The 17,827-nt window shown below is 40.6% G+C and overlaps 1 protein-coding gene across 1 annotated transcript; it reads left to right on the forward strand.

The window, feature by feature from the left end:
- The first annotated feature begins 5,274 nt into the window (after nucleotides 1–5,274).
- On the forward strand, nucleotides 5,275–12,026 carry LOC134660204 (uncharacterized). The gene is made up of 10 exons (XM_063515930.1): nucleotides 5,275–5,456; nucleotides 6,112–6,274; nucleotides 6,894–7,007; nucleotides 7,673–7,857; nucleotides 9,201–9,308; nucleotides 9,884–9,992; nucleotides 10,115–10,187; nucleotides 10,329–10,543; nucleotides 11,685–11,967; nucleotides 12,007–12,026. The coding sequence occupies exons 1-10, from the start codon at nucleotides 5,275–5,277 to the stop codon at nucleotides 12,024–12,026; spliced, it is 1,452 nt and encodes a 483-aa protein (XP_063372000.1).
- Nucleotides 12,027–17,827: the final 5,801 nt, after the last annotated feature.

Genomic DNA, 17,827 nt, shown 5'->3' on the forward strand with positions numbered 1-17,827 from the left:
TATACAAAAGTTTCGCCAAACTGGAGACAGTTTGTTGGCTATATTTAGTGCGCTCTGGATTATTATTATATAAGTACTTACTTTACACCTACAGAGTACATAACAAACTGTATACATATACTATATAAAACTGTATATACTACAACCTAGAATAGAACAACTGAAATAGATGTCAAATACTGAAGAAAAAGTTTATGCAGATAAAAAAAACTAATAATTATGTATATGCTAACGCTATGTAGCGTATAAAATTTTGGATAGCCTAAATAAGAGTAACGGGTTAGCAAATGGCTTTGCATGTTATTATTCCGCGGATTAGCAAAGTAATATTTTCGTTTTAATATTCTTTTTATTACTGTATATTAAAAATTATAGATAAAGCGACTCTACGCCTCCCTTCCGACCTGTTGCATGCGCCACTGCTCACCCCGCCGCCTTAATTAGGCGCCGCTATACGCTCACAAGCGGAGCGGGGGCGGGAACACAGGCGGAGGCGAGTTTACAAATGCATCGGGCTGCAGCGCTATCATGGTCACATTTTTATCACTTGTCATGTCATGCCATGCGTCACTTTCGCATTTACATACTTGTTATAACGTGACAGGCATGATGACAGATGATAAAGAACCGATCTTCTTAGCCCTACTGGTAAAGCTGGTACCCCGGAGTCGTGAGTACCTGTCGCTAAACAATTACAAATACAAATACAAATCGTTTATTTACTAAACATTTTTACAAATCGACATAGCAGATTGAACTTATCATAAATTAGATTTTACAACTAAGCTACTTAATATCCGTCGGCCCCAAACTAGGCGCAGCCTGTATCTCGGGAACCGAGAAAATAGATTTAACTAAAAGATTTTAACTAATCTGAATATGATGGCCGTTTTTTGAATGAGAAATCTCAAATATAAAATTAATTGAAGTACAGAGTGCATGCAGAAAAAAAATAAAATAATAATAATAATAAGTCTATGCATGGGCAAACCGTATTCGCCGCTACAGAGAGCGTGTGGATCGATTCCAGCAGAATCGTCTTTTCCAGAGTGACCAAAGGAAGGTGTACCGAAAGTGGGAGGAAACCAACCTTCGTGAGTCTGACACGCAGCCGCCGGATCCTACTGTCATGACTGACTTCTGGCGTAGCATCTGGTCGGTGCCTGTCGGACACACCGAGGGGGGTTGGATGAATGTTGTCGAGCGTGAGTGCGAGTCCATCGAACCTATGGGGGTAGTCAATATCACCCCCGATGACGTAAGTTGTGCCATCCGCACGGCCCAGAACTGGAAAAGTCCTGGGCCGGATGGATTGCACAACTTCTGGCTAAAATGGTTCCGATGCTCACACCCGTGCTTGGCAGCACAATTTCAACAAGCCCTCGAGCTTGGTTCTCTCCCACCTTCCTTAACAACTGGTGTCACCTTCCTGCTCTATAAGTCCGGTAGTACCACGGAAGCGAAGAATTACAGACCCATCACGTGCTTACCTACACTTTATAAGCTCCTTACATCCATTTTGAGGACAAAAATCAACGCGCACATTGTCGCTAACAATATTTTGGCCCCCGCTCAAAATGGATGTAGGGTTGGGTCCCGTGGTACTAAAGAGCTCCTCCTCATAGACATGACCATTTGCCAACAAATCCGGCGGAACAAGGAGGCCCTCTCAGCCGCTTGGATTGACTACAAGAAGGCCTATGATTCGGTGCCTCATTCATGGCTGGGGAGGGTCTTAGAGCTGTATAAAGTTGATGCAGCTTTGAGAGCCTTTCTAAGCGCGTGTATGAGACAGTGGACCACAGTCCTTCGTCAACCAGGAGGCGGGGATGACCGCCCTGGCCCGCAGGATTTCATAAGGATTGAGCGAGGAATATTTCAGGGTGATAGTCTGAGTCCCCTATGGTTCTGCCTAGCTCTGAATCTCCTCAGCACCCTGCTGAAGGATTTAGGACTAGGTTGCCGGCTTCGGAGAGAGGGTGAAGTCATTTCTCACCTTCTGTACATGGATGACCTCAAATTATTTGCACCAAATAACCAAGACTTGACGAAGCTACTGAAAACCACCGAAGTCTTCAGTAGTGCCATCAACATGGAGTTTGGTGTCGATAAATGTGCGGTTATGCATGTACAGCGGGGGAGGGTTGTAAATTCAACAAATTTACAACCTTCTGAGACAATGTCTTTCAGATCTATCTCTGAATCAGAAACCTATAAATACCTTGGTATGTCACAGTCGTTGGGTATTGAGGACGAGGGTATTAGACGGTCGGTGAAGGAGCGCTTTTTCAGTCGGCTCACAAAAGTTCTTAACAGTCTTTTGTCAGGAGGCAACAAAGTGCGCGCCTTCAACGCCTGGGTAATGCCCCTACTCACATACTCCTTTGGCATACTAAGGTGGACTCAGACCGAGCTGGACGCCCTGGATCGGAGGGTCCGATCACTGCTCACCGCGCATCGCATGCTACACCCACGCTCGTCAGTTATGAGATTGTACATCCCACGGAAATGTGGTGGCCGAGGCTTCCTAAACGCCAAGGATCTCCACAACCGCGAGGTGTACAATCTCAGGAATTATTTCCTTAACAACCAGTGTGGGATGCATCGTGATGTGGTGGCAGTAGACAGGAACCTCACGCCGCTCTCCTTGGCAAACGAGAACTGGCGCAAACCTGTGGTACTAAGTACTGCGGATCGCAAGACGGCATGGGAGAGTAAGGTGCTACACGGGCGGTTCTACAAGGCCCTCATGGGACCCGATGTGGACCTGCTCGCGTCGGTAAACTGGTTACGATTCGGGGATCTCTTCGGAGAAACCGAGGGTTTTGCCTGTGCAATTGCGGACGAAGTTATGATGACGAACAACTATCGGAAATATATCCTGAAGGACGGTACGGTCGACATTTGTCGGGCATGCCGCCGTCCCGGAGAGTCACTCAGGCATATCATTTCCGGTTGCTCTCATCTTGCTAACAGCGAGTACTTGCACAGACATAATCTCGTAGCCAGGATTATTCACCAGCAGCTTGCTCTTCTATACGGCCTTGTGGACCGCGAAGTACCGTACTACAAGTATTCACCTGCGCCAGTTCTCGAGAATGGTCGTGCCACGCTCTATTGGGATCGATCTATCATCACTGACAGGACTATTGTAGCCAATAAGCCTGACATTGTGATAATAGATCGATCGCAACGCCGGGCCGTGCTCGTTGACATCACCATCCCCCATGATGAGAATCTCGTGAAAACCGAGAAGGACAAGTCTAGTAAGTACCTAGACTTGGCTCACGACATAACCGCCATGTGGGATGTTGATTCGACGATCATTGTCCCGATAGTTGTTTCAGCGAACGGTCTAATAGCGAAGAGTCTCGACCAACATCTTGAAAGACTCTCGCTAGGTGGTTGGATCAAGGGTCAGATGCAGAAGGCGGTGATCTTGGACACGGCGCGGATAGTCCGCCGGTTCCTCTCTCTGCAGCCCTGACCACCGGCAGCTTGGGTCTTGCCCCGCTGCTGGCGGCACCCTAGGTTAGGTTTTTTATAATATGTTTATAAGTATTTTGTATTGTTTTTGTAAGTGTTTTTGTATTTTATTTTTATATCCATATTGTAAAAAACCAACCTAAGAAGAGAAATAAAGAAAAGAATACAGACAAACTTTTATTACTTTTAATTACTTTTAATTTTAAAAAACGGGACCCTATTACTAAGACTCCACTGTCCGTCTGTCTGTCCGTGATAGCTAGACAGTTGAAATTTTCACAGATGATGCATTTCTGTTGCCCCTATAACAACAAATACTAAATTTAATTTGTACGGAACCCTCGGTGGGCGAGTCCAACTCGCACTTGGCCGGTTTGTTAATTATTTTCTTTATTTCCTTCTTCGACCACTGGAGGGCTGGGCTGGATCTCGGATACTATTTGTTTAGTTTTATATGACACTATTTCAGTAGGTATGTAATATAGCGATAATATAAGAATTATAACTTATAACTGATCCAACAAAACAAAAACTACCTTAATAACTACCTTAAATCCAATCCTGAATCGCTACTCTCATGACCATGACAGCACCCTTACCAATACTCATCCAGCCGTGTCGCGCCCCGCGCGCAGTGTAACACCGCCCTTGCACAGCAGCTGACAGACATACATACATGTGAGTAAGATTTTGACTCAATATTATTTACTTGACCGGGACTTAATCGCTTATTAGGTCGTTTTAAAATTACCTCCGACGTTTCGTTACAAACAGTACAAACTGTAATTGAATACACAACTGAATTGCACCTGCACTATCGACAGCATTGCTCTATTTATTTTCTAGGCGTTTATTTAGGTACCTAATGCCTATATAACTATATATCTATATACATCTTATAAAACTAACAATAAGTACCCCGCCGAGTCTGTCAGTATGTATACCTATTCGCGATAAACTCAAAAACTACGTAAAGGATTTTCATGCGGTTTTCACCAATCAATAGAGTGATTCTTTAACTTTGCGATGTCTACAGGAAAGATGGGAACGAGTTAAGTAACACAAGGGGTCATACATTAAATGTAATACGATCAGGTTTAATACGATTTCCTGCGTAAATACATGCCATTTTACAATACTATTTAAGATTAATATTATACTCTCCCATTTCCGATGAGATCCTTCCGAATCTTTAAATACCTATAAGACCCCACACTTTAGCGTCTCCCGAGCGTCGGCGTCTAGCCAACTCTATGGCTGCTGCTCAATGCAACGTTGGCGCCGCGGAACGCCATTTTCCGCATAGCGCTGACTAGCCTAGACGCCAACGCTCAAAAGACGCTAGTGTGGGGTCTCTCTAAGGGCCACCCCATACTAGCGTCTCCCGAGCGTTCGGCGTCTGTGGTCTAGCCAACTCTGCTCGACGCAACGTTGGCGCCGCGTAACGCCATCTTCCATAGCGCTGACTAGACGCCGACGCTCTAAAGACGAGTTTGGGGTATCCTGCAGGCGGCCTAGCCAAGGTGACAATCGCTTACGCTTCGCCATCGAATCGCTTTGTGTCTCTATTACTTTTCCATATTAGTGTGACATCAGTGACAGTTGCGTTTCATTCGCTACGGAGCGTTAGCGATTGGCAATATTGGTATGTTGTCTACGTGGCCATGAAACGCAACTGTCACTGTCACACTAATATGGAAGAGTGATAGAGATACCCAAAGCGATTCGATGGCGAAGCGATAGCGATTGTCACCGTCTGGTTTTACTTTCCTTCTTTCTCCTTCTAGAATGCAGCGCAGCGACCGCTGGCCGTCGGACTACGACCCGGACCCGCGCTCGCGGCGCGGCTCGGCGTCTTCTAGAGGGTCCAAGAAGAAGTCACCTCCTGCTTCGGCTACTTCTACCCCGAAGAAGGTCACCAAGCCGCAGAACTTGGACTTTGTTGTTACTGGGAAACAGCTGCTAAAGAAGTAGGTATAATAAGTTTATAACTTTATTTATTCATGCAATAAAAACTAAAGTTAAGAATAAACTAAAGTTATAATAAAATTAAAAACTAAAGTAATCTAAATTAAAAAAACATCTAAAAACGGCCCCCGCGGCATTGTGCCAAAGATGCTGGCAGCATTCCCTCGGTTAATGGCAATACATGCGCTGCGAGAGAAAGCTGCCAGCTCTCTGGTCACCAGTTGTATCGACGAGCTTTTTACATAGATCTTTGAAAAGAATATGTGCGCTTAGCCGCCATGTATAATTAGGTACCTATCTAATGTTAATATCATTTAATATTACCGCTAGCTTTTCGGTGAAGGAAAACATCGTGAGGATACCTGCATACATTTGCGAAGAAAGTCAAAGTTGTATGTGAAGTTTTCCTTTTGATAAAATAGGTATATCTAAAGTCAGACCAAGCTAACTCGGCTGTCTACACTATCGACAGATTTGCTCTATTTTTTTGCTAGGCGTTTAAGTACGTGATAGACTAGTGTCTCTGTGAGCTATAGACCTCGTGGTAATGTGATAAAATAAAATACAAAATTTGTTCTCTAATTGTACTTATAAAAACATTCCTTTTTCATATTTGTGCAATACAGTTGAAATACTAGTACTTTTTTCATTGACCAGGGGTGACCGCGCCAACTCCCTCCCGGGCTCGTACCGCCGCCGTCCCTCCCTCGACACCCCTAAAACCAGGAAACTCCCTTCGCCGAAGAGACTGAACGAGTCCCAGTCTTCCAAGAGCCGGGAGACTTCGCTGGAAGACGACGTGTCACTTGAACTTAGTCAGGTAAGATTAGCTTTATCACTTATCAGAAGTGTTAAAAAAAAGCGTCACATACTTACCCACCACTTTTCTGAAATGCCCCGTAACAACAAGTCTGCAACAAGACAGAAAAAAGCCATATTAATCACGATATTAATTATGGATATTATGATTTATGGATTATGCATATGAAATGACGGCTTTTTAAACGATTTAATAAGTGATATTAACCATCAAAGATACAGAGTTTGTAGCTTTTGGCATCGAGACACTAGGCCCGTGGGGTAGGGGACATGGGGGCTCCACGAAGCGCTCAGCAAACGCCTAAGGGAGGCTACGGGTGACCCTCGTGCAGGCAGCTTTCACGCTCAAATATAGGCCATAGCAATCCAGCGCGGGAACGCTGACTGCGTGATGGGCACCCTACCAAGGGCTCAAAATTTTGATAGGCATTTTTAAATTTTTTAGCTTTAGTTATTTTAATTGTACATAGTTTTAGTTCTATACCACTTATTATATAATAAATGAGTTTATAATATTTATAACATCTGTAATGCTCCAAGGTAATGCTGTACAATTTTATTTAAATATCAAATAACAACGTCCGCCGCCTTCCATTTCACCTGTCATTCATTTCATCTAGGTCTCTCTGGGAACCCCGAGGACCCAGAAACCTTCTCCGAAGGCCTTGTCCAACGAGTCCCGGTCTTCTAAACGCGACACGTCGACGGAAGACATGACTTTGGAACTCAGTCAGGTACCTAAAACCTAAAGTGTCATTCTATGGAACTTGCTAACTATGTAAACAAACCGCCATGTTGAAACTTTAACGTTGAAACTTTTGTTTACATAGTTAGCAAGTCCTATAAGTAGAATGACACTTTACACTTACTTATGTGCAATATGCGGAGTTTCAAAAAGTTGGAAAACATCTCGGAAATTTCAGGAAAACTTCGTAGAAAATTCAGGATATTTTCATTTTGGAAATCAATTAGGTTAAATTCCAGGGTGGATTATGTATCTACTAGCTTTTGCCCGAGATTTCGTCTGCGTAAAGTTAGTAATTTGGGTAGCTTATTTTTACCCAATCTGCTTTTTAACGATTCCCCGTACAAATTTCCACCCCCTTTTCACCGGCCCCTTTATGGGTGACTTTTGGGATAAAAACTACGTCCTATGTCCTTCCCCGGGACTCAAACTATCTCTATACTAAATTTCAACTAAATCGGTTCAGCTGTTTAAGCGTGAAGAGGTAACAGACAGACAGACAGACACACTTTCGTATTTATAATATTAGTATGGATGTAACATACTGATACGCAAATAAAGATCTCTATATCTTAAAGAAAATTAACGAAAACGTGAATGAAATCGCATGAAACGCCAGTCATTTTATAAATTCTCATATTTTCTGGTTTCCAGGTATCAGATTTCGAAGATACGAACTCAAAATACGGCGTAAAGAAATTCAGCGCACTGGCTACATCCACCCCGAAGAAGAGAGCGTCCCTCCCGCAACCCTGCAAGTGGGACAAGGATAGTGGGCAGAGTGGGCAGAAGACTGGGCGGAGCGTCAGCGTGTGTAGACCGCCTAGTGCTAGTTATAGGTGAGAGAAAGACATGTGGGCAGAGTGGGCACAGTGGGCAGAGTGGGCAGAAGACTGGGCGGAGCGTCAGCGTGTGTAGACCGCCTAGTGCTAGTTATAAGTGAGAGAAAGACATGTGGGCAGAGTGGGCACAGTGGGCAGAGTGGGCAGAAGACTGGGCGGAGCGTCAGCGTGGGTATACCGCCTAGTGCTAGTTACAGGTGAGAGAAAGACATGTGGGCAGAGTGGGCAAAGTGGGCAGAGTTGGCAGAAGACTGGGAGAAGCGTCAACGTGTTTAGACCGCCTAGTGTCAGTTACAGGTAAGAGAAAGACATGTGGGCAGAGTGGGCAGAAGACTGGGCGGAGCATCAGCGTGTGTAGACCGCCTAGTGTTAGTTACAGGTGAGAGAAAGACATGTGGGCAGAGTGGGACTAGAGTGGGCAGAAGACTGGGAGGAGCGTCAGCGTGTTTAGACCGCCTAGTGTTAGTTACAGGTGATAGAAAGACATGTGGGCAGAGTGGGCAGAAAACTGGAAGAAGCGTCAGCGTGTTTAGACCGCCGAGTAAAAGTTACAGGTGAGAGAAAGACATGTGGGTAGAGTGGGCAAAGTGGGCAGAAGACTGGGAGGAGCGTCAGCGTGTTTAGACTGCCTAGTGTTAGTTACAGGTAAGGGAATGACATGTGGGCAGAGTGGGACTAGAGTGGGCAGATTGGGCAGAAGACTGGGAGGAGCGTCAGCGTGTTTAGACCGCCTAGTGTCAGTTACCTACAGGTATTTTACAGGTCAGTTTTGTAACGCATTTTCACATACATTTTGTATGTACCGTTACAAAACTGACGCCCAAAAACTGGGGACACTTTTTTTCTTTATCTCATTCAATAGTACTCGTGATTCTGAGTCTAAATAACCGAAAAGTTGATGGTTTTTCGAAAAAAGCAAATGTACAGTCAGCAGCAGAAGTTGCTAAGCGGGCCAAGTGTTCAAAATGATCTTGACGCGACTTTATTGTTAAGAGAATAAGAGCGTGTCAAGGTAATTTTGAACACTTGGCCCGCTTAGCAACTTCTGCTGCTGACTGTACCTACCATTTTTTTCTGAAACCCCCACGACACAAGCTTAGTGTAAGGCATGAGTGGACGCTCGAAGCGGAGCGTTCGGCGGGGCGTGCAGCGTGGCGTCGGGATCACAAGTGATGTGAGCAGCGTGTACTCAGGCCGCTCCTGATACGCGTGCATTTGTTTAACATGCACGCCGCACGCCCCGCCCCGCTGCACGCACAACAAGAGCGGCCACTCAGGCCTTACACTAACACTTACTGTGGACTGTGGGACTAGGTTGATCTGTGTAAAACTGTTTACAGGCCGTCGACAGAACCGGACTACTCCTCAGTGTCTCCCGAGTACTCGCAGTCCTCGGCGGAGACCTCCCCCGCTCAGACCAAGATGGAGTGCAGCCAGGACTTGTCTAGGTTATTTTATTGCTTTTTTCTACTCCCGTACTTTTATTTTTCATTTAAAGGGTCGTGCACACACCTTTAAAACCCTACCTTATAGTTGTCAAGATAAGTCTTTAGTCTATTCCCCCAAAAAAGTATTTGTGCATACACGCAGTATCTTTTTGGCACTTTTACAATATTTCGTGTAATCACCACTTAAAAAATATTGAATGAAATACATTGTTGCCAACCTAATTTTAATTGTCATCTCTGACAGATGAGTGAACCATAGACATGTTTTTTTATTTCATTCATTCTTTTCCCGCCCGTACCCTCCATTCTTTGCTACTTCTTGAATGAAAAATATTTGTTAAATTTACTATTTTAAAAAGTATTGTATGCAACGTTGTTTAACTGAGTCAAAAAATACTCGTGGCGTCTTTATTAACAATTTTCGGCTTCGCCTCAAATTGTTGCTCACGCCACTCGCCTTTTTTGACCTCTCTTAAACAACGGTTGCATAAAATACTATAAATCTAGTACTATTACCAAAAAAAATTACTAGACATGTTCCTTCCGTGTAACCTTCATTTTATCTGTTACTCCAGTTGCTGCGTCAGCACCTGGCTCGAAGATGATGACACGAGAGTGGAGACCCGCCGAGCCGACGGCGAGTGGAACACGTTCTGGGTGAACTACAACAACTCTATCGCTAAGGTAGGCGATTACCTATACATAATTAAGAGTCTGTGCGGAAAGAGAAGAGTCGTGGAATGTGGCCATGAAACTCCTGGATATATCTGATGGCGATGAAACTCCTAATGTAATTTTGTTTCAAGGTCCCCATGAAGAGTTACTATGACCAGTGCCCGACGCCGTATCGGACGGAAAATATCGAGTTGGCAGATTTAGGTAACCGGTCAAATTAATAATGGGTGATTTTCTTTTAAGTGAATATTGAATTTTCTATAATGAGTGATCAGTGATCACGTGAAGCTATCTATAAAAAAATTAGTGAGTCATCCTTATAGCAGGTTTCACTGTTTATTCTAGATTTCTCTGAAACCTCCCGAAAGCGCTCCCCCGAAGACATGAAAAACATCAACAGCATCATCCGGAACGAGGGTCTCCACCTCACCCCCCGAGAGACGCAGAACATCATCAAATGCGCACATATCCTGGGCAACGTACTGAGTACGGCCATAGAGAGAAGGTCCAGGGAGAAGGAAGAACCGGATAAAGTGCAAGAACTGCAGGTTGACACTGAGGTAAGTCCAAATTAAAGTCATAAAATTCTCCTAACCTCTCGAGAGACGCAGAACATCATCAAATGCGCTCATATCCTGGGCAACGTACTGAGTACGGCCATAGAGAGAAGGTCCAGGGAGAAGGAAGAACCGGATAAAGTGCAAGAACTGCAGGTTGAAAGTGTTGAAACTGAGGTAAGTCCAAAGTAAAGTCATAAAATTCTCCTAACCTCTCGAGAGATACAGAATATCATCAAATGCACACATAACCTGGGCAACGTACTTAGTTCAGCCATAGAGAGGAGATCCAGGGAAAAGGAACAACCGGATAAAGTGCAAGAACTGCAGGTTGAAAGTGTTGAAACTGAGGTAAGTCCAGAGTAAAGTCATAAAATTCTCCTAACCTCTCGAGAGACACAGAACATATATCCTGGGTAACGTACTTAGTACGGCCATAGAAAGGAGGTCCGGAGAGAAGGAAGAACCGGATAAAGTGCAAGAACTGCAAGTTGAAAGTGTTGAAACTGAGGTAAGTCCAAAGTAAAGTCAGACCAAATTAACTACACAGATTTTACAAAGGCAAAGTGTGGAATGACATCTTAAACGTCCTATTTCTGCGAAAATATGAGTGTTATAATGGCACTCCATACCTTGTCAAAGTCGGCTTTAAAAGCTTAATAGGCGGACTCTAGCTAGCAATGTACGTCGTAGGGAACGTTTGTAAGTATTATAAAATTCTCCTAACCCTATGGCAAATACAGAACATCAAATGCGCTCATATCCTGAGTACGTCCAACGTACTGAGTACCTACAGCCATAGAGAGGAGATACAGAGTGAAGGAAGAACTGGATAAAGTGCAAGAACTGCACGTTGAGACACTTGAGACTGAGGTAAGTTTATTCAGATAAAGTACTCATTATAGGAAAAGATCGTGAAGAAACCGGACAAATCCCAAATAGGTCTAGTTTCCCCTGCTATATGCCAATATTGCTGAAATGGTGACACTAGCTATACTAAATTTGCAGCTACAAAGTGCAGTGCCTCTAACTCTAATTTGTAGTTTATCGTGACATTGCCACACTCTGCGGTTTGCTAAATTGGTGAAGAGTTAGTTTAACAAAATATTTAATCAAATAAGTGATAATTATCTCCTTGCTTCAGGCTGACACAGAAAAAGACCAAAAGAAAAAATCAATGACACTAAACCTGAAAGAGACAAACGTACCCGCCGAAGTTAAAGAGGAAAAGAGAAGCGAGACCGTGACCACACAAACTGATATTTCTCTACCGAACACGAAGAGCGCGCCGAGAATCTTCGAGAATATTCTCAGGCAGTTATCGAGAAGTTCCATAGACGAGGCGTCTTTGAGGAAGGCGAAGGAAAGTTTGGAAGTTGAGAAGAAGGAAGAAATTGATAAAAAGGAAGAAAGAAAGGCGAAGGAAAGTTTGGAAGTTGAGAAGGAAGAAATTGATAAAACGGAAGAGAAAAGTGAGACGAAGTAAATGATAATGGTAATAAAAAATTGATTTATCTTTATGTGATTAATTATCATGTATTTAAAAAATTAGGAAAGACCTCAGGCGTCCACCAACTAGATGGTCTGACCAAGTTAAGAAGGCCACCTAAAGGCAGGATTCCACCAGTGTGCGGCACAGCCCAAGCATATTCAGTACAAAGCTTGTGCCGCACGCTGGTGGAATGTCGCCTTAACATTTGGGTTGTCACAATGTGATGAGACTGTAGTATTTAAGATAAATCCCTAGGTTAAAATTATGTACAGTCAAGGAATTTAATTTTTGTAGATACCATTTCGTACCTTGTCACAGTGACAATAGTATGAGGTCCCTAGCGACTTTCATATTGATTGTCACTGTGACAAGGTACGAACCTGAAATTAAATACTTTGACTGTACCTAAAGTCTATTTTTTTATTCCGTAAACTGAAATGACATTTCATAGTATGAGATGACCCATGATGTTCATACTATGAAATGTCATTTCAGTCTACGGAATAAAAAAATAGACTTTACGTAGGTACCTTAAGAAAAATTAATCTAGTCACCACGAATAGTCATATTTTTTAATCTTTTACCAGTATAGCTGTTGTATTTACGTGTTTCAGTGTTGAAATTTTTTGTAAATAAATGTTTTATGCGTTTCGAAATCTTTTACTCCCTTGCAACTACATTGATTTGAGCTCGAGTAGATGGCGCCACCGTTTGATATTTAATATATTTGACACATATCAGTGAAAGAACAAGGATCAAAGTCAAATGGCGTTCTAAAAGTTTTAATCTTATGTCGAAAGATGGCAGTAAATTTACTGTGGCTACTTTGACAATACGCCTCTATATTAATTATTAAACTCTCTTTGTTAGTTTTTAGGGTTCCGTAGCCAAATGGCAAAAAACGGAACCCTTATAGATTCGTCATGTCTGTCTGTCTGTCCGTCTGTCTGTCCGTCCGTATGTCACAGCCACTTTTCTCCGAAACTATAAGAGCTATACTGTTGAAACTTGGTAAGTAGATGTATTCTGTGAACCGCATTAAGATTTTCACACAAAAATAGAAAAAAAACAATAATTTTTTGGGGTTCCCCATACTTCGAACTGAAACTCAAAAATTTTTTTTTCATCAAACTCATACGTGTGGGGTATCTATGGATAGGTCTTCAAAAATGATATTGAGGTTTCTAATATCATTTTTTTCTAAACTGAATAGTTTGCGCGAGAGATACTTCCAAAGTGGTAAAATGTGTGTCCCCCCCCCCCCCCTGTAACTTCTAAAATAAGAGAATGATAAAACTAAAAAAAATATACGATGTACATTACCATGTAAACTTCCACCGAAAATTGGTTTGAACGAGATCTAGTAAGTAGTTTTTTTTTAATACGTCATAAATCGCCTAAATACGGAACCCTTCATGGGCGAGTCCGACTCGCACTTGGCCGCTTTTTACTATTTGCGGTAGATCCTCTGGTTTCGAGTTCCACAGCGCCATCTATTGAACGGATGTTGAGTTAGAAGCAGATCTCCATTCCATTCATTTTTACACACATGACTTTTTTTTTCTTAACTCAACATAGATCCAATAGATGGCGCTGAATATTTCAATGTTTTGCGTTTTAGCTGTGTACTAGATGGCGCCACGGTGCCTTAAATAAAATCTGAATCGGTGTACGTGATATATGTACAGCGAGCTGCAAAATTGCATGGGCCAGGTCTTAAGGGGCCCACTGATTCACAGTCCGCAGAACAAAATTTTGACAGTTCCGAACAACTGACAGGCCGTCCGGCGGACTGTTAATCAGTGGGCCCCTTTAGAATTAAGCAAGTACTAAGGTTTCAAATTTCATGTATAGGAATACATTTACTCGAAAATATATTATATTTCAGACATTCTTAGGTATCTTAACCTCGTAATTACTCGTAAGACCCACCATAGAGGTTTCAAATTTCAATTTTTTATTTGCTAAAATGCTTGTACATAATAGATGTAGGGGAAACTGGGGAGGGTTGATCACCCCTTTTGTTTTTAGCATACATTTTCTTAACTATTTGTAGTATTGAAAAACTTTATAGACCATACGATTCAGAATTTATCTCTTCATTAATAGTTTGAATTAGAACAGATTTGTGCAATAAATTAGACCATTATTTAATGAAAACCCATACTGTTGACTTTTACCATGTGTCCCCTATGTAAGGGAGACTTGTTTACCCCTGGTCGGGAGCCTTGATCCTAGGGGGATCAAGTGACCCTGGTTCTTGGGACACATGGTAAACAGATTTTTACCGTGTCTCCCCATACCAGATTCTCATTGATTATATAACTAGGATCGCTATTAGCAATGCATCTATAATTTGTAAAATACACAGCAAACATATATATATTGCATCTTCCATGCTTTGAAGTTGTATTTCCGGTAATCAGATGTCTAAGCCGAAGGGATCAAGTCTTCCAGATTTGGGGACACTTGGTAAAAAGATTTTAAGCGGCAATGTCAATTTCGAGGGTAGTATCTACATTAATTTATTCACTTTATCTACAGAAAATTAATATATGAAGATATCTAACACATATTAATCCATAATCTTATACTTTTAAAAAACAATGTAATCGTATTATCCATAAAACAACATAAAATAGGGAATCAATTTTTGAACCAAAAAAAAAGTTAAAAAAAAACAAAAATCTAAGTTATTAACATAAAATTTCTTGTAACAAGCTAAATTTTTTAAAGTTATTATGAAGGTATTTTTAGCGTCATCTGACGCTGCTGTATGTAATTGCTGTAGGTATCTACCTACAGCAATTTTAAATTTTTTACCCATATCTGGTCGTTATTGTTTACTATAATAAATAAGTTTAGAAATTTACTGCTCACGTTTCGAGGACGGTGTTTGAGCTGCATAATCCTAAAATCCTTTCTATGGACCGTCGGTTCTATAGTACATAAGGTCGGAAAGCCATTGAATTGAAATAGCATTTCATCTATAAAAACAAATATCGCCGGTTGAAAACCAAATATCGTTATAAGTGTTGTTTGTCGACCGAGTAACATCCCCTGTGTGTAAAACGTTTAACTTGATAAACAAGACCAAGTGCGGGTAGTTCGTAAAATGTTGATGTCAACTTTAGTTAGTCTTTTCAAAGGCCACGGGGATAATTCCGTTTTCGGAGTTCGGAGTCGGTTGTATAATTAAAAACTGAATTATACGCCATTAAATCCCGTTTTAATAAACAATAATCAGTCAAAAACCTTGAAAGTTTAAATCAGTGTATCTCTGGACGTACTTTTGCGGCATGATTTACTAAAGAAAAGAAAATATTTATGATAGCTCTATGAATCATTTTGTAAGTAAATTTATTACAATGTATATACTTGATCGCTTTGGGGGTGACATGATCCCGGAATCATATCTCCCCTGAAGAAAAAGACAAAGTCTCCCCAGACATAGTAAGATTATAAAACGTGCCGTACTCGAAACGTGTGTTCGCGTATATCAATGTAATCCAAGTTAATCATCACTTCAATAAACAACAAATAAAATAAGCACACTCACTAACATCATTTCCATCTCATATTATAAAATAAATCCAGTTAAAGCTTACCGAAAATTTAATATAGTACGCAGAAAATCTTTCACCGTCCGCCATTTTTGAACCACTGACTTTTCCGATACAGTGCCATGACAGAACGTAAAGTTAGGAACGAATGAATGAGTGTTACCAGTGCAAAAAAATGTATCTCGTTTGGTTTGATTAAAAATGAAGTTTACCAAGTGTCCCCTAGGGATCGACCCTCCCCACCCTCACCTACGTGCATTTTAATTCGAATTTTGTTATATTAGTAAATTAGAACGAATTTCGTTTGGTTTTAAAACGCAATTAAACAAAAGAAATGCTGCTTTATTTGTTTCATGAAAGGTTCAAATTAGATTACAACGAATATGTACATTTTAATGTACATTAAGACTCACGAGGATAATCTTATGACTAGATTGGTAAGGATATTTTGGAGTGAGTGAACAATGTACAGTCGCCATCAAATATATCGAAGTGGCCAAGGTGCTCATAAATATCTGAGCACGCCTCTATTGTCAAGGCCTTAGAGTGCTTGTTTAGATATTGCGAACACCTTGGAACACTGCACCTACAGCAGTTTTTGGATGTCAATTTATTTATTTATATATTTATTTATATATATATATATATTTCAATGATCTCGGAAACGGCTCTCACGATTTCGATGAAATTTGGTATACGGGGGTTTTCGGGGGCGATAAATCGATCTAGCTAGGCTAGCTATCTCTGAAAAAACGCTAATTTTTGAGATTTTATATGTTTTCAGAGCAAAGCTCGGTCTCCCAGATATTGTCAATAATACGACGTAATTATATTTTTATAATTTATTTAACTTAAACTATTCACAATTTATTTAATATCTCGCGTTATATTAAAGTCGCATGCAGTTAAAACCAAAAATCTCTTTCATTCAACACCTAAAATGTATGACAATTTATATGTATGTAATTGTATGAAACGAAAAAACTAACAAACGAAATAAAAAGTAAGACTGTTGAAAACCTACTTCCATTCAAATTGATATAACATAAACATAATTTAAATTCATATGTTTCTAATTTATTTGTAACAAATAGGGCATTATCTATGAAAAGGGACCTTATTGTCGATGGCGCTTACGCCGCACAGCGTCGCGCGCATTGTATTTATATCGGAGCATCGTTAATAATGACGTAAGCGCCATCGACAACAAGGTCCCTTTTCATAGATAACGTCACAAATGTTTACCTTTCATCAGATCACTACGGCATTCCAAAAATTTTCAAAATATCTACTCAAAATAGAGTCAAAAATATAAGTACAATCAAATCCGTAAATATTGATACGGACAAAATAGCCAAAAATACGTATTCATAGTTCAGATATTTTTGTTGCTTTGCCAACGTATACATATTTACGATTTAGACTGTACAATTTTTATATGGCAGTGATATAATGATATTTTTTTAAGAAAAAAAATGAACACAACTCAGTAATTAAGTTTTATGACGTACAATACAAAAAAATAATAGAAATGGACTGTCTGTTGATAAATAAAATCCTTGCACACTTATCTTTTTTTTGTAAGAAAAGACTTGTGGCGTTCCACCGGTATAGGTACCATATTGCGATCGGCAAACACACTTCAATACTAATGCGGTGTTACACGACTTAAGCGTAAGGTACCTTTACTGTGGAACGTCACATATGCCCCAACTGACATTATGACAGTAAATTTTGTGTGTCTTTTAAGTAAAACGTAGAATGCCTATAGCTATTACTTTCACTGTACGATTTGTCAAATTTAATAAAAGAAAAAAATAGATTCAATATTTTAACCCTTAAATGCATATTGTACCAAAATGTATATCTAGTTGTTATATATACGAGCAATATTATATTGCGTAATATCTTGCATTTTAAGAGTTAAAAAGAATTAATTTGCCATAAAAGTCGTTTAAATTAAAACCAAAATTATGTGAAGATTAATTATACGAAATTACGAAAACACAGATTTGAACAAGTCCCATTCAACATTAGGAAATTTATTTCAAAAAACGAAAAGATATAAAATTTTATAATAACTTAATTTTTAACACCAGTTACAACAATACTATTGTCATATCGCAATCTCCAAACTATCAATTTTTAACATACGTTTATTTCATAATAATATAAATCTAGAATTATAAACATATATTTACAACTTAATAATAATTCTAGTAAGCGTACTTT

The sequence above is a fragment of the Cydia amplana genome, chromosome 26 (assembly GCF_948474715.1).
Source record: "Cydia amplana chromosome 26, ilCydAmpl1.1, whole genome shotgun sequence".
Lineage (NCBI taxonomy): Eukaryota > Metazoa > Arthropoda > Insecta > Lepidoptera > Tortricidae > Cydia > Cydia amplana.